Source organism: Vitis vinifera, chromosome 1, assembly GCF_030704535.1.
Source record: "Vitis vinifera cultivar Pinot Noir 40024 chromosome 1, ASM3070453v1".
NCBI lineage: Eukaryota > Viridiplantae > Streptophyta > Magnoliopsida > Vitales > Vitaceae > Vitis > Vitis vinifera.
The window spans coordinates 20264200-20282761 of record NC_081805.1 but is presented as its reverse complement, the minus strand read 5'-3'; the positions used below and the strand labels follow the sequence as shown (position 1 = coordinate 20282761).

The following is an 18562-nucleotide window of genomic DNA, read 5'->3' as shown; positions in this document are numbered from 1 at the left end:
TCTTGTAAGTAGATAAGTTATCCATAGTTGGTTCATGGATTTGGGTCATCCAATATAGATTGTGGTGCACCACCTCCTAACTAGAGGGATGACTTATTTAAGTCGTTGAGACGGGTTTCCTATGGTGAGTGCACTAGTGTATGTGATGCGCACTAGATAGAACCTACAGTGAATCATGATGCAAGGCTATCAATTGTCATGATTCTCCAAACTACTATATTACATGGACTCTCAACCTTAAGAGGATATTGAGTTTGTGTCAAAATCAATAGGAGACTTTAACTTTTGGGTAAGACCCTAAAATAGTCATATATCTCTATGGATTGGGTCACTGTTGATGGAGGCTGGTGGCAATATGTATTCTTCATATAGGCACCATGATATCTTATGGGATTGAGATAGTGTGTCTCATTGTGTGATCCAAAGGACATGTGATCATGAAATTTGTGGTCATGATAATTCATTAGTGAAATTTGACATATGCTCCTTAGAGTTAGAGTATGTCAATTGATCACATAATAAGTGAGATTTGTAACTCAAGGATTTGAGAGGTAATCTTGATAGGTGATAACACTACCTTGTTAGATTATGGATACCAATTCATGGGGAGTTTGTATGCAGTGGATACCAACACTTAGTGTCTCGTTATTATTTACATAGGATATTGGAGTTTAGTTGATTCTTTATAGTAGGATGTTGAATCGACTTCGGAATTGGATTCTAAGGGAGAGCCAATACTCTTATGGGTCCTAGTGGTCCCCGCTCTAAGCTCATATACCTTTTCGACATAGATTATGAGGGTCAGATTGGCTCTAGGTTCATTTTTGTGCATAAAGATGTTTTGCTAATTATGAAAGGTTGCACAAGGGTATGTAAACAAGGTTTCTGGATTGGGTTAATTGATTAATTAGTAGGCCCTATTAGGTTAAGTAATCAATTAAGACCCATTTTGGGCTAGATTAAGTGATCCAAGCCCATATGGGTTCAAGTCACTTTAGCCTAATTAGGATCCCAATAAATGCCCCCTAGGGGTTACAGTTGCCATAACTTTTATCTTTCACTATCTAGAGAGAAAGAGAATCATAGTCTCCACCCTCCTTTCCTCTCCATCGGAAGTATGCCAAGAACAAGGTTGAGTTATCGAGTAGAAGATCGTGGGTTTACGAGACTTCCAACAACTTCAAGATCGTTTTCAACACTTGGAATTTAAGGTTTGGGAACATCCAAACCTAAAGGTTAGTACTTTAACCCTAAAAGATTATTTTTTTTAAAATTAGCATTACTTTCGTTGCTTAGATCTAAGATCCCAATATAGAGGTGAATCCTAACAAGATCTAAGCTATTTTAGACATGTTTGCTCCGAGAACTAAGAAAGAGATCCAAGGCTTTTTAGGCAAATTGCAGTACATTAACATATTTATTGCCAAATTGACCAATATTTGTGAGCCTATTTTCCAACTTTTGAGGAAGAGTCAACCTACAGTTTGGGATGTAGATTTCCAACAAACTTTTGAGATGATTAAGGACTATTTGCTTTCCCCTCCAGTCTTAGTACCTCTTACACTAGGCAATCCCTTGCTCTTATATTTATCAGCTTCATACATTATAAAAATTATACTTTTATAAATAAAATTATAAAAAATCATTATTTTCCTAATAAAAGAAAGTACAAATCATTTTTTAAAATTAAAATTTTGTAATAAATTCTTTTGATAAAATAAATGTAAATAACTTTCTTGAAAATAAAAATTGAATGCAAATTAATTTGAATCAAATCACTTATTGAATATGAATTGAAACTTTTTTTTTTGTTTTTTGTAAATAAGTGAATTGAAATCGTTAATTTGAAATTGTTTTTACTAAATTCCTTTGGAATCTCATGAGAAAGTAATTTGTTTTTAAATACATTTTTTTATAATCAATTTGCATAATTCTCTTGTCATTAATCTTGAGAAAACAAAGGCTATGTTTAGTTAAGAAAAACACCCAAAAGGAGGGGGGGGGGTGAATTGGGTTTTTTTTAAATCTTTTCAATCACAACAAAATTAAACAAAAGATAAGCAAAGTAAAGAGATAGAGTTGAGAGAATTCAAACTCGGGTTTGTAGTAGTTTGGCACTTCCTTGCCTACGTCCACTCTTCTCAACCTCCTAACCAAGTGAGGGTTCCACTAACTTGAAGGTTCAACCAAGCTTCCAATCTTCTTACACTTGGATTCCGGCTCCAATGGGCTCTTACACAACCTCTTCAAGATTCAACCCTCCTGAAGGCTTTAACACTCAGATTGTTACAAGATATAATCACTCAACCTAGCTTAAAGATGGCTCAAATACAAGACAAGGCTAGGATGACAAACAAGAGTGCACTAAAGGATATGCAAGTGGTGATTTAATGCACAATGAAGGAAATGAGAGCTTTTTGATCAAGAACAGGTAGGTAGGCTTTAAATGCAATTGTTCTCTTATCAATAAATGAAGTGGAGCTCTCAATTTATAGGTTTCTAAGCTCGGGAGTCAAAATCAGCAAAAGGCAACCTCGTCCGGTCGAGCTAGGGGTCGATCTGTTCACTAGCCGTTGGAGCATTTAATGCATGACAGGTTACTGTTGCCTCAACCGGACGTCGACCGGTAAAGGAATCACCTCGACCGGGAAGAGAAGGCTACTGGGAGAGAGAGAAGGTTTTTGACCTTCCTCGATCGGTCCTCGACCGGTTCCTCAACCGGTTGACCGGTTGGCCATAGCCTCGACCGGTTGAGCCTTTTGGCCCCGAAAAACCTATTTTTTTATTCCTTTCTTTTCTAACACTTAGGCAATGTCTTTAGGTAAATTATTAAGCCAATTTTGAAACATTTTGTCTAAGGTAAATTAGTTAAAAACTCGGGTTTTAATGAAGTCGACGTTTTAAAGAATAAACTGAGTTTTCTAAGATGCATGAAAACATATGAAAATCCTAAGTGCACTCATGCATTCATCTTATATTAGTTTCCTATGATCTCAAGTCTTCCAAGCGTCTCGATCTTATATCCATTTGGTCATTTGATGAATTTTCGAGTTTATACCTAAGATTCTTAAACATTAAACCAATTAGTTACTTAACCATGGTTTGTTATCATCAAAACCCGATTAGGAGAACCCTTGGGCTAACAAATCTTATACATTCTTTCTTATTTGCTTTTATCACTAATTTCCTATATAATGATTTGTATCCTTAATTGTGGTACCCATGATCAATTAATTATTTGTCATAGTTCTCTAAATTAATTTAGTAGAGACTATAGGTATATGAGCTTAAAAATGTGCTACAACTTATCACTATACCTTTTAAATAGGTTACCTAATCCTCGAATTTCAACTCAATTTTTACAGACATGTCTTTTCCTAAAAAATAAGAAGTCACATTAGAGTTTTATTTCTTATTTTGTTTTTCCTTCTAAAAATAAACTAAAATAAGTGGCGACTCCAATTTTTTCGAAAATTAATTTTTTACAAATAAAAACTAGTTTCGTCGTCAAGTAGGAATGCATGTAGTTCACAATAGATTAAAAAAATAAAACTTGTGAAAATAAATTAGAAAGCAAAGTTTTCTTTTCAAAATGATTCCAAATGATTCTAAACTATTTATCTTTAAAATTATTTTGATGAGAATCCTTATAGAATAAAAGTTTCTCTTTTCGATAAAGTGCTCTCTAGTTTTTATTTTTCAAGTTTTTGAAAATTTTCTTATTATACTAATTCCAAATTTGAAGAGTAAATAATTTTTGGAAATTTTCAAATGGATAATTTATCATTAAAGGAATTACTAAAAGTTTTAATTTTAGTAATTTTAATGAAATATATTATTATGAAAATTAGATTTCAGATTTAAAAATATTTAATAAATTGGAAAGGTGTAGGAAAAAGGAAAATAATATTAAGAAGAATTTTGAATATGAGAGCTAAAGTTCATTTCTAAATTTATTCTTAAAGATTTAAAACTATTTTTCTTTAATTTTTTTTTGAATTTTTTTTTTAGAATTAAATCTTTCCTAATTGGATAAGGTGCTCTCAAGTTTTCAAAATTTTATAAATTGGAGGTTTCCTTATTACACTAGAGTTTCAAATTTTGATAATAAATATTTTATGAAAATTTTCATTAGAAATAATTTATCATTAAATGTTATTTACCAAAAGATACTTAGTAATTTGATGGAAATAAATATTTTGAAAATATTTCCTAGATAAAACATTTATTAATTGGAATTGTCTGAAGAGGATAATTTTTGTAAAAATGAATTTTAAAATTTGAGAATGGACATTTTATTAAAAGTTGAATAAAATACAGTTATGGAAATTTTAAATTTTTTCATAAGGACATTCTCCTATTACACAAGATTTTTAATTAATAAATATTTTTTGAAATTATCAAAGAAAATAATTTATTCATTAAGATAATTACTGAAGTTTTTTTTTTTAAAAAAAAAAATCTATTATTTAATTCAAAAGATTAATTTGGAGGGTCCATCTTAATTTTAGGTACATTACCATCCTGAAGATAAGGTGATACAAGGAATCAAGAGATATGAACCATTCTTTATGGATAAGACTATATATGTTTGTAATGGGAGTAACCAATCTTAAACATAAAACTTATAACATGACTTAGACAAAATGGTAAAATCACCTACACTGCTCCCAATTCCATGAGTTAAGGATTAAATTAAAAAATATATGTTAATCATTATCTTATGATAACTTCTTAAGGTTTGAAATAGGTTGATTTATTAGAGAGGGTCTCTACTCTAATAGTAATAAAAATCATGATATGCCTGAAGCTTAAATTTACACACCTCATGTCTCTACCTATGATCATGGGCTGATTTATTCAATTTCATTTGTTGTGGTCCAAGATTGGTATCTCTAATAAGAGGTCGACCATTTTGTGGGAGCATATTATGAATGAATACTCATCCACCATTCAATCTTGTGAGCCAATAACATGCTAACACTTCATTCTCTCCAACTATATGAATCATTCCATACAATGCCATTGCTATCTTGATTTGTGGCTAAAAATATGTTACACACTTGTAATTACACATGCGAGTGAAAAATGTAGGAAACTTTCCTCCATTCTTCTATTTGTACTTGCACATGCACACACCAATTACAACTCTGATGTGTGCATTAGGATCATCCAACCCTGCATTGATAAGCCTCTATCAAAGCAAAAAGAAGATATGTTCATGAACGCTACCTTAATAGATCAGACTTAAACATCTAGAGCAAATTATTGTAAAAAAAAAAAAAAAATAGTTCCTTCTACTTGCATGCTACATGCCCACGTGGCCATGCTCGGGGCTTTGCAAGGACAAAGACATGGCAACAAATATACAAAACACTAACAAAGACATTCCGAAGTGGAAAATTGATTCCTACTATGTAGTTTTACATTAATGGAAAAATGTCAATAGGTTGGATGTATACTGTCATTTTGGATTCCATTTTGAAGTCGTTCTATTTATGAACAGTGAAAAGTCATTTTAATATTAATGAGAGAGAGAGAGAAAAAGGGGGATAACACAAGTTCAAACAATGTTTTGTTTTTTGGGTCAGGATCCGGTTCTTTCTCCACACAATATTCACTAGAAAGTACAAATGGAATACTCGAATCGCGTTTGGTGGGGGATTACTGCAAGCTCCCTCTCTGTCATGGGTAACACAAAATAGTACGCTAGTCCAAGCTTCACCTTAACATCCAAGCCTTCGTCATCATCATTCCTAATTGCACGTGTCAACCAATCAAACCTAAGATCATTGAAATCAAGAGCGTTTCACGCTTGTTCTAACTTCTAAGGACTTGAGATCCGGTGCGCCCAACTAAATTACAACGTGGAAAGCAGCAATCTCGAGCACTTGGAGAATCATTCAGTTCGGAAACATGAAGTGAAGAGGACGAGAGTACAGAAGAGAGAGAGAGAGAGGCCAGATCAGCAGGTAAAGTGTTAACATTTCCTGGTGGAATTGCTGTTTCTTTTACCGGCGAAGAGAACAGATAGCGGTTGACTTTTTTTTTTTTTTTTTTAATCTTTTCTTTTCTTTTCACCAAGCGTCAGATGAGAGATGGAGATTCTCCGGTATCATCATCCACAGACGTTTCATTTGTTATTGGTTATGAAGGACGAATGAGAATGCTACAACTCACTGAAACATATGAATTTGCCGAAATATTTGGTGGAGATCACTTCCCGGGAAAGAGAAAGAAAGCGGGGAAAATTGAAAGGAAAGTTTACAGGTAAGGAAGGAGACGTAGTGAGGTGTAAAAGGAAAAACAAGGTTGTTATTGTTATTATTATTTTTGAAATATTGCTATTTATTTATTTATTTATTTATTTATTTGTTTGTGTTGGGGTGTATTGGGGTTGATATTAATTGTGGGTCTTAAATGGGTGATTCTGATGGAGAGCCGTTCCTCTCTGAGAAATTAATTACAATAGAGAGAGTGGGGTGGTGGTGGGTGCGTAGCTGCAGTTGACCTTTTAAGCGCTCTCCAATTAATTCTTCTCTCTCTACTTTCTCTGCCTCTCCACGCTCCGCCTCTGCTTTCATTTCATCTTCTTTTCACTTCACTTCAACTCCCTATGTTTTCTCCTCTCTGCTCCTTCCGAAGCTAACCCTCCTTCTCTTTCGTCTCTCTGACTCTCTGTGTATCCATTCATGTATGTATTTGATTTCCCTTTTTCCTGCTTTATAGAAGAACTCTGATTGTTGATCTGGGATTATGGGTTGTTTTCCGATTTTTTTTTTCCCTTTTCTTTTTGTTTCTGAAGATTTTGGGTTTGTGATTTACTTTTTTCCTCGCAAACAGTCGCAAGTTTTATTTATCGAAATTGCAATATTATTAAGAAAATCTTGATTTTGTGATTTGTTCGTCCTCACAAGATTTCCTTATGGCTTTTACTAATTGTTTGTTTTTATGTTTGATTCTTTTCCACAGTTGAAATGCGGGTGGATTGTCCTGTCTGAGCTCAGAATTCGACTGATCATAGAGGTATTTTGCTGTTCCTTTTAATATATAACATTTTTCTTCTGTTGGATCCGATATTTTTATTAGTTCTTTTAGATTTTTTTAAGTGTTGGGTTCTAATTCAGAGTCATCTGATTTGCTTATTTTCTGTTTCACTCGATTTTCTCATGAGACCCATTTGAGGGTTTTCTCACCAGATGGCTAGAATCCTGGTTTTTAATATTTAATGGGGTAGATCTGATCAGAGGTAGCAGACAAAAGGTGGTGGGATTGTTGAAAAAGGAGGGCCGTGTAGGTTTTGGATTTTATAAAAAGATGTGTCATAGTTCAGCTGTTGGAGGTGTATGGAAGCTTTCAAAAAGTGAAAACTTTTCTCGTCTTTTTTTCCTTTATTTATTTTTTATTTATTTATTCATTTTTTTTAATTTTTTTTTTCCTCATGGACAATTTTATGGCTGCACTCTGATTAGACCTTAGTTTGCTAGTTTATAAGGAATTGGATTAATTTGAATGGTCCAAGTCACAGATATGAGGAATTGCTGGAATGCAGGAAAGAATTCCCAAGTCCCTTCAGCTCTTTCAAGTATGGCCCTCAGTTGCATGGTGATACCCCTCTAAGCACAATCCCTGTTGGATGCTTGTCCCTCTACCTTTAGGAGCCTTGTAGAAAAAGTCAAAAAAGCGGAAAGAAAATGGGAGCTCATGAAGGGAATTGAATATATTTGATGGTTTGCCCTCAAATTTTCTAGTATACTTGTATTCCATTATTCTCTCTTTGATGCACAAACCTTGTACCCTCTAACAGGAATCTGGTTTAGGCGTGTGTCACTTACCTTTGTAGGGAACCTCGTAGTAGAATTGCCTCAGAAGAGGTCAAAAACAGGAAAGAAAGTGGGAGCTTATGTAGGGCATTGAATATGTTTGTCGCTTATCCCTTGGATTTTCTAGGCCTTGCTTTTCTGTTCTCCTTTTCATTATATTCAGTTTACTATCCCCTTTTAATCATGTTGCTCCTTGAAGTTTATGACTGAAAACTTGAAACTTGCCATTGGTGCAATTTGGGGTGATGATTTGTGAAGCTTCCATTGAAATTCTCTCTATATTTCCTTATGGTTCCTTTTACCCAATTGAAATCTGCTTATTCATTGTTGGGCTTAGCCACTTACTATACTTATTTTGTCATCTTATTTGAAAACAGCTGAGCAAGTCTACTTATTTTGTCATCAAATATGAAAATAGCTGAGCAAGTGTGGGTAATTGCAATTTATTATCATCTTGATGTGTTGTTCATTTTGTCCTCCAGTGTCCATGAGTAGATCAATCTATACGACTAGTAAATGCTTTTACAATCACTGGTAGCAGCTGCCAAGATCTCTCCTGCCTTTCCAGACCTATGTGAACCATGAAACTTGGTAATTATGATATTTATTTTGAAATTCATCTGCTTTTAGAATCTTGATTTAGTACATCTTCCTAATGATGCACTGGATATTTTTAATCTTTTGGCCTATAAATCAAGGGTTTAGAAATTATTGCTGCAAGACGTGTTTATTCAATTGTTATATTTAACTAATTATCTTTTGGTCCTTTTTTTTCTGAACAATCAGTCCACTGTTGAGAATCTAATTCTCAATGCCGGATTTGTTTATTCCATTTGTCAAAGGTCAAAAAAATATGATCCTCAACATGATTTGTTAAGTTATTTGGATTTACCAGGTTGTGAATATTCTTGTAGTCTCACTTTTGTATGTTTGTATATGTTTATGTATTTGTATTTTCAAATGAGCCTTTCAAATATGTTGGAGCATTTTAGGTTTTTGCAAAATTAGGGGCATTTGCTTTGTGTCTTGTAGGAGAGCTCATTCAGACAATTATAGGGTTCATCTTTCCAACTTCTATTTGATTGATACTATTTATGTTGCACTGCAATGTAAAAGAATTTAATAGATGATTCTTTTGTCAAATTTCAAAGGTTAGAACTCACTGAAAATTTCTATGGTATTCCAGATAGTGAACCTGTATTTTGCCATTCAACTTTGGTGCACAAGTCTGATTCTAAACCTTTTGAATACAATGATTATTCTCTGGATACTGCTGTACCAAAGTCAGGCAATGAGATCGTGAAGGAAAATCAGAAAGTGATCTCATGTGATTTAAAGGGTCATGAGAGAGATGCAGATCCGTTGGATGGTGAAGATAGATTCTGGAACACATCAGAGCGTGATTGTTCTATAAATGTGGATGATATAGCAAATGCTTGTGGTAATGAAGTCAGAAATTCTGTTGCAACATGTGTTGTTTCTTCTGAAAAGTTAGAATCCTTTGAAAAGGATGGAGATATGTGCACAGATAAAAGTGTTACCAAACATGAACTGCCAGTTTGTTGTGAAGAGAGTACTTATCATGCTGTTAAGGACATCTGCATTGATGAGGGAATGCTTTCCCCAGAAAAAATTTTGGTTGAAAATGGTAAGGAGGAGCATGAGGGTTTTTGCCCCTTCCTGCCACCTGATACAGATAAAAATGTTGATCCAACCAAAGAGACAGCTGATAAAGAATTGCCCCTTCCAGATGGACAAAAAGCTTCGGCAGAAAATGATTGTGGCAAGGATTTGATGCAGGAAGAAGAAAACTATGATGCTAGAGACAAAATTATCAGTGATACATCTGAAGAGAAGATTGTGCCTGAAGATATTTTTTTGATTCCAGAGTTGAGCAAAGCAAATTCCATGCCTGAGTCCTCAGAGTTTAATGGCATGGAAATAGAACACCAGTGTATCCAGGTGCATATATCTTAGCCAAAATATGTTTTAGAAGTAACATGGATTCAATTTTAAATGAGATGAAATGTTCCCCTGGACAGCTCTCACAATGTTTGCTATGGTAGTTTTTATAATTATTTTATTTGTTCCCCTTCATTTTGAGATAGTAGTAATATCCTTCTTTTACGGCGTTCTTGGATCCACTTCAAATCAGAAGAAATTATCCCTTCTGACTACTTGGACCGTGCTATATAATTTCCTTTTTGGAGTTTCCTTGACACAACTGCCCCTTGTAAGAACCCAATAATCATAGGTTTAAGAATGTGAATAAAATATTCCATTAGTTTCAAAATTGTATTCACCTAGTGTGTGAACCAGTTGCATTCACCATCCATAAGGATGTGATAAGTTAGATAGCTATGTTATTCTGGTTTCCTACTCTGAGAATCCAGAAGTGCACTTTTTCTTCTGTTATCTTGCTAGAGGAGCGTTCAAATGTATTTATGGAATGAAACAAATGTGACCATGGGTCTAGCTTATTGCTAAGCTGCAGAAAAATTCACTTGGAATTTATTTGATTGTTTTGAATGACAATACACTTCTGCTGTTTGTGGGGTATGGTTTTTCTTCCAAGTACATGTATTTGCCACCTGTTGATTTCCCTGGTTACAATAATTATATTTCAGTCAATATCTATCGGTTCCTTTATTTTTCCATGTTATTGGTTGCTTTAGTCTTCCATCTCATTTATAATATGACTTAGATGTAATGGTTTTGGTACAGAATCCAAGCGGAGAAGCTTTCCATCTTATTGGTTGCTTTAGTCTTCCATCTCATTTTGAATATGATGTAGATGTAATGGTTTTGGTACAGAATCCAAATGGAGAAGCAGTCTTGGAGAACCCTGCTCTGGTTTCCGAAGCCGAAGAATCAGATAAAAACAGTTTCCCCAATGAGTTATCTTACAACAGCAAGTTGGAGAGTGGAACCATCACATTTGATTTTGGGTCTTCTACTACATCAATGGATAGCGGGAGAGAGGTGAGCCCTCAAAATGATGGCTGTGAACCTCCTCTGGAGTCTCAAAACCTGTCCAAGCTTGAAGATGGTTCTGAATCTCTGCCATTTTCCGGCCAAATTCAAAGAGGGCTCGGGGAGTCAAGTTTCTCTGCAGCAGGTCCTTCATCAGCTTTGATCAGTTACTCTGGGCAGATAACACATTCTGGTAACATCTCTCTGAGATCAGACAGCAGCACCACCAGCACCCGTTCCTTTGCCTTCCCCGTGTAAATCCCTGGCAAGCTATCTATTTTTATTCTTGATATATCAAAAACCCAAAGCTCACAGTTGCACACTGCTTTTCTATGTGTACAGATTACAGACGGAGTGGAATAGCAGTCCAGTAAGAATGGCGAAAGCAGAGCGGCGACACTTGCGGAAGCACAGAAGTTGGAGGCGGGGCATTCTTTGCTGTAGATTCTGAATGCTTCTGACATTATATAAATAGATCTTTTTTTAAGTTAAATATACAGATGATACAAAAGTTTACTTTTATGGTCCATCTAGCAACATCTATCTGGTGTGCGTGTAATGTGCAGTATGTCTACAGTTTGATGCATTTTGGGTCACATCCAGATTCGGTAACCATTTTTTATTTTTATTGACTATTTTATTTGCCCAGTTTTTCAATCTTGTGAATACTACAGTTGGATTCATGAATGTGCTGTCAAAATCGATTTCAATTCTTGGTATCCATTGGATATGGACATCTTATACAATACATTCACGCCATAGCACGCAACTTGTTCTTTGACCATTCTTAGGCCGGTATTATTGCTACTCTTAGGCGGTTTTTGTAAAGAATTTGAGTTGTCTCAATCCTCAGGAGTAGAAAACCCAAAATAAAATAAATGACAACAGTATTGATCATGTTAAGATGCACAACTTCAATCATATAATAATCTAGAATAAAGACTTTGTTTAACATCTCTGTATTTATGTCTTTTATTTGCTTTTTAAATTTTAATTTTTTTTATTGACGGTTTTCCCCTTTTATTATGGAGGATGATGGGTTAAAAAGGTTACCAACCTCAGTAGCAAATATAAAAAAGTTTTTGTTTTGCTTTACTTGTAATTTTTTTTTTTAAAAGAAAAACATTTTTTCAGCTTTGAAAATAAAATGAAATAGAGAAGACGAGAAGAAAAAATATTTACCTAGTTTAATGTAATTACTTATGTCCATGGGAAAGAAATCAAATTTATTATAAACTTCAATGATACACACTTCAATTCAATCTTTCTTTATTTAAAGTCCAATACACCATTTACTTATCTCCATGTGGATTTATCCTAAGCCAATAGTTCCATAATTCTAGTCAAACTTAAAAAGGTAATTTATCAAAATACAAAGTCCATAAATATTGACTTTTCTAAAAAAAAAAAGATAAATAAATAATTTGAGTCAAATCCTAACAATCTCCATGTTGATTCAAATTCTCTAAATCCTATATAATTAATGAGAATAAACATATGTCAAGTTCAAATTCTCGTCAAACTTAACTTGAAAAATCATCTTTGTCGATTTTTATAACTCTATTGTTTTTACAATTACTCTCATCCTTGTGTCAATGAGTAATCTTAGCCAAAAACCGAGTCGTGATCATCTTGTCGCGCTCTTCTGCTTTGACAATTTCTTTAATATTAGTAAAGAATTTTTCATGAGGTAGCTCCACTTTCATAGCTCCACCTAAAATTGTCTTCTCAATCAAAGTGAATAAATTTTTCACCCTTTTCCTTTTCATAGCTATCAAAGCACCTTTGATCTTCATAATATTGTTCTTTGCAAAAAAAAAAAAAAAAAAAATCAAAGCCCAAATTGCCCAAAGCCCTTAAAAAAATTAAGCTTTTTTTCAACTTTGGAACATGCTTAACATTACTCAATGATCTCACAACACCATCAAACATCCTCACCTTTTACAGAGCCAATCCCAAAGACTTTAGAGCTTGAATAATTGCCTATTCAAGCAATACTAGCATCACATTCCTTGTAGGTATCAAACCACTCCTTATATGGGCACATATGAAATGAACATCCAAAATATAAAATCAAAGAGTTAACAAAAATTTTATCAACTATAATAGAAAGAACATTCTTATCAAACTCATCATCGACAATATTAATAGAATTTGAAGTCTCTTAGGGATTCAAGATTTTTCCTTTCTTTTAAGTGTTTTGTTAATTCTTCACAATACCTTTTGATATATTTTTAAAACAAAATCTAGAAGTAATTTTTCAATAAAGGTTTACAATAACAAATTTAAATCATAGTAGTCATTGAAACTCTTAGCTCTTGAACCAAAAATACATAAAAAGAACTAACAAATGTATAATGGTTAGGTCGTCTCCACAAGGAACTTATGTTTAACTATCCTAAAGGCAGGGATTTTGGGTGTGAGTATACGTTGGAAAATATATATATATATATATATATATATATATATATATATATATATATATATATATATATATATATATATATATATATATATATATAAATTTTTGGGAGGAGAAATGAACCTAGAAACTAAAAATAAAAGAAAATGGGCTTCAAGGGAGGAAAGTCACTAAAGTTCCTTCTCCTAAGCTCAACTCACTCACAAGGGCCTAAACCAATGTTTGTGGTTTTTGGCTCAAACTAAGGGTTTACACCAAGAAGGGTTTCTAGTTGACATGAGTATCAATCACCTCGACAAAATATTGACTCAATCTAATTGCTTCTTTTTGGGCCCCATAATTAAATGAGTTTATAATTATGTCAAAAGACTTGTTTTTGGTTTATTAGGCTTTTGGTGGAGAAGTACAAGTATGAAGCAATGGTTATTTGACTTACGACCCTCACAACCAGAATTGCATACACCTTTTTTTTTCCCTAGGTTCTTTTGGTCAAGGGTCGGGCCGGGCCGGGCCTTGGTATATCTAAGGCCCGTGGGCCCTCAAGCTGGGCGGGCGGGCCTGACTAGCTAGGCTGGCGGGCCGGGGTAAAAATTTAAATAATTTTCAATTTTGAAGGGAAGGGGATTCAAACCCCTTCCCTTATGGAACCACAAGGGAGCCAACCACCAACTGAGCTAGCCTTTTTTTGTGTAACTATTTTGCATTAGTTATATATATATTAGAAATGTTGTATGATTTTTGAAAAAAAATAAAAGTGAGTTGGCGGGCCTATGGACGGGCCTACGGGCAGGCGGCCCATCCAGAAATGGGCTCGGGCCAGGCCACGAGCCGTGGGCTTTTTGGAGACCCTTACTTTTGGTCTTTGTAGCCACCCTTTTTAAGAGAAGCCACTTTCAACCATCGACGGCTAAACCAATGATGAATTGAACTAAGATGTTGAGATCTCAACCCTTAGTTACCTTTGGAATAGACAACAAATATGAAAAAAGAAACATAAAAACAAAAAAAAACAAAAACATAAAAATTAGAAACATAAAACTGAAAGATAAATTTTATTAAAAACAACACACATTATAGAAAAGAAAGAAAAACAACTCAACAAACTAACTTATTTCCTCATTAAATTCTCCTCTTCTTTCACTATTTACAGTTCTCATATTTGTAGGCGACAAAATCTCTCTCTTCCCCTGTGCTCCAAAGCTATCCTTAGTTTGTTATGCCTCTTACCCATGTTGTTGATCTAGCGGCACAACCATCAATCAAGAAATATTGATGTGGAGTGGTCAACTACACTTTCTATCCTTTCAATGTGACAACATGGTGGTGTAAATGGATCAATAAGAGCAATAGGAATGTTGTTTGTTATGCAACCTTAATGAGTGTGCAAAAATGGGAAGATGTAGCACAAGCGCAAGGTGGAGTGATTGAGGTAATGCACTGAAATGAAAGTTGTATGGGGTACGCTTCATAGCCAGAGAGGAGAGCATACTTTATTAAGGGAAAGTGTGTTGTTTATTTATTAAAATTGCACACTGAAGGTTGTTATTGTGAGCTTGACTTATTGCTTAATAATGCACTTATGATGTTAGTTTTTGTGAGCGTTACACAAGTTGAGGTGGTATGGTGCACTTCCTTCTTGGTGTGCTTGAGTGGTGTGTGACAGATGATACACCTTCAAAGAAGTGCGCAATCTAAAAGGTGTTCATTCAATGCGCAATTGTTAGAGTGCTTAAGGAGAGTAAACTATTCACCAAAGCGCAACTTAAAATGTGCCTCTTTAGTGTGCAATGTAGGTTTGGCTCCCTAAATGCACAATCTAAGCCACTACTTAAAGATGCACAATTTAAGTGTGCTTTTCCAAGTGCATAATTTGGATTGATGCTCTGAAGTTGCATTATCTACATTGAGTTCTTCTTAGTGCACTATTAGTGATAGCATCTTTTACTTAGATTATCTCTTGTCCATGAAGTGTTGGAAGTTTGCCAAGCATAACTTAATTTTGTAAAAATCTCACAAAACATGTCAAAACGAATTTCCTAAGGGTTTAACAACAAATTGAAGAGTTGAGCATGTTATGAGTGTCTCAAATACACTAAAATAAGCTTTTTTTAGAGCCATCCTAGTGTATATTTTGAGTTCTCATCAATATATCTCTTTTTGTGGCAGTAATAACACTTCGCATCCCTCTAGAAGCGTGATTAGGAACAACCATCTGTCCTATCATAATACTTCCCTTGCAATTTATTCCTACCAAGGTTTGGTTTAGAATTCATTGTAAAAGTTTATCTAATATGAAACAAATTACTTAGCTGCTTAATATTTTCAGTTTTTAAAAGATTAGTTGACACCTTATCCATTATCAACATTGTCTTTCCAATAAGAGTGTAGTCACCACTATCTGATATGAGTTTGAGTTTGGTAGGGATGCTAATAAAATAATGGTTTGGTATTCCTCATCAATCTAAACCTCTACACCTAATAATTGGGTGACACATTTATTAATTTTATTTATACAATCCCTAACAACCATTCTTTCATCTATCTTTAACTCAAATAGTTATTTCTTCAAATGTAGCTTATTTGTTAGGGGTTTTGACATATACATTTTTTCTAACTTCTCTCACAAATTAGAAAAAAACTTCTCATTCAAAATACTATACTTATTCCAAGAGTCAGACTTAAATGAATAGTACTTAGAAGTCTTGCTTTTTCCCATTCTTCATTCATCTTGTTCCCTAATTTCTTGCCTTGTAATGCTTTGAGAAGTCCTTATTACACCAAAATATCTTTAATAGTACTTTGTGACATAGTGAAATTATTTTTTCTATCAAAGGGCTTAATATAAAAAATTTAGGCTTGACATCATCTTCAAAATTATTTTCCCCATAATTTTCTCACTATGGCTCTAATACCAATTATTTAGAAAATGAAAACTTTGATACCAATTGTTAGGAAAAATCACAATTCCCAAACACAATAGGAAAAGTAAAATGAAATAAAGAAGACAAAATATGAGGAAATAAAAACTTTGATACCAATTGTCAAGAAAAATCACAATTCCCAAACATAATAGGAAAAATAAAATGAAATAAAGAAGACAAAATATTTACGTGGTTTTGTGTAATCACTTATGTCCATAGAAAAGAGAGATCAAAATGATTATAAACTTCAAGAATATACACTTCAAGTCTCTCTTAACCTTTCTCTACCCAAAACCCAACACACCCTTTGTCTATCTTTCTTCACTCTTTTCTCACTTTTTCTTCTCTTTCCCTCCTATAAATCTAATATAAAATCACATATTTATAGTCTTATGGATTAATCTTAAACCAATAGTTTTCTAATCCTTGTCAAACTTAAAAAGATAACTTACCAAAACACAAACTTTATAAATATTGACTTTCCTAAAAATAAATAAATAAATAAATTGAGTCAAATTTGAACAAAAATAATAATTTAAAAAAAAATATAAAATGTAAATAAGGTTCATGAACAAGATTCTTATTTCTCTTCCATTCTCTCTCCACGTGCTAATATCTAAAACTCTTATATTCAATCTCTCTTTATTGGATGCCTATTTTATCTTTCTTGATTTGTGTTTTAGCATTATTATATTCTTACACAAATTGTATGACCTTAGCCACATTTTTTTTACATTTAAGGGAATGACATTATAGAGATCTTTATAGTTTATTTACCTTGTTCTTCTATGCTAAGGTGCTAAACTAATTAGATTGACATCTTAAGATGCCTTGGATTTTTATTTTTATTTTTATTTTTTAACCTTTGTACGTAAGACTGATACCACACACTAAGCACAATATACCATATCCTTGTTCTACATGGATTGATAACTAATTCCCTTATTTAGAGAGAAGTTATTTGGAAGTGACAGAAGAGAGAGACTTAAAAAGAGGCTAATGAGCCCACACTTAATAGAGAGAGAGAGAGTGTGTACAAAATTTGATTTAAAATCTTGAGTTAGTGTCTTGAGGGCGTGGTAGGCTTGTGTCTTCATGTCTTGATGCTCAAAACTATATGATTATTAGCTATTGACACTTTTTTCATTTCATTAATTAAAAATTAGTTTCGCTTATGGAAGTACAACACTAGCAAATTGAACCTTGTTTTATAAAATTGATTGTAAATATTTATTGTGATAAATACTAAAACCTAATATTACTACTCTTTGTAGTATCCATGTTGTCATCCTCTAGAATCAACACTAATGTATTTTGTTGTTTTTGTTTAAAAGATTAATTATTTGTAGGGACAAATAAAACCTTAATTTTAAATAAATAAGAATTAAAAAAATGAACATTTTAATATATATATATATATATATATATATCTAATGAAATAGATCTTCTAGACCTTTTTTCTTCCCTCTTAGATCCTTCTCGCGGTCTCTCTCTCCCCCTCTCTTCTCATCACCTCTACTTCCACACTCCTCTCTTCATGTCATCTCCATTTCTCTACTCCTACATATTTTCTCATCTAAACATAGTCCACAATCATACCCACCTCTCGTTGCTCCATCTATGTGAAGTTCATATCACAATGCTGCCACCATCCTCCCTGACCAGTATTGTTGTTAGTCTATTCTCTCTTTTGGAGAAAAAAAAAACAGGAAAAAAAAATTGAGAACACGGATTTGAGGGTTTGTGGCTTTCTTTTCTATGTGGATTTGGGATTTGGCTCAATTTGTTTGATTTGAGATTTTAAGGGTTTGTGGGTTTGTGGATTTGGTTCAATGTTTTGTGTTCTCTATGTTTTTTTTTTTAGTTAACAATGTATAAAACAAAGAAAACATCTTCCAATTGTTCTCCAAAAATATCAATTTGAAAACACAGAGAATAACTTTGAGAACACGAAGAATAATTGTCACACATATTTTTGAGTGTTTTTTATTCTCAAGAATAGAAAACGGTTTTTGGATACACCTTACAAATAGACCCTTTATTTCTCTCCTAAAAGCTCTCTTAAAATACTTCCCCTTAGTTTCCACCATACGCTACCCAAAACCATTTTTCTAATTAGCTTATGTGTGACAATTGCAGTTCTAACTATTTCTTTTTGTGAGAGAATTTGAGATGGAGAATCCTTAAGAACTTTAGTCATGTGATCAAATATGAATCTCCTTAGCGTGTGCCTAGGGATTTCTCCGGTTCACATAAGAAGGTGTGATACATGTGCGTAACCAAGGTCACTCTTTAATCATTTTGTCCATAGATTGAAGTTGTGTACATGGAATTTCAACTTTGTGTGATAGTTCTTAGAGTTTTCTCAATGTGTGCACAAAGCTACATTTTCTGTACACATCTTCGTGCATAAATTAGGTTTT

General features: G+C 33.5%; 1 protein-coding gene across 5 annotated transcripts; it reads left to right on the top strand.

Annotated features, from left to right (window-relative positions):
- Positions 1-5586: 5586 nt before the first annotated feature.
- On the top strand, positions 5587-11483 carry LOC100247891 (uncharacterized). 5 transcript variants are annotated; one of them, XM_019221287.2, is made up of 8 exons: positions 5587-5972; positions 6092-6270; positions 6973-7026; positions 7553-7730; positions 8306-8414; positions 9010-9785; positions 10638-11050; positions 11139-11483. In XM_019221287.2, exons 5-8 carry the CDS (start codon positions 8405-8407, stop codon positions 11245-11247), a joined length of 1308 nt encoding a protein of 435 aa, XP_019076832.1. In that variant the 5' UTR covers positions 5587-5972; positions 6092-6270; positions 6973-7026; positions 7553-7730; positions 8306-8404; the 3' UTR covers positions 11248-11483. The 5 variants fall into 5 exon arrangements, with proteins under 5 accessions (XP_019076832.1, XP_010654079.1, XP_019076825.1 ...); XM_010655777.3 differs by lacking the exon at positions 7553-7730; XM_019221280.2 differs by lacking the exon at positions 7553-7730 and having other exon boundaries at positions 6086-6270.
- Positions 11484-18562: the final 7079 nt, after the last annotated feature.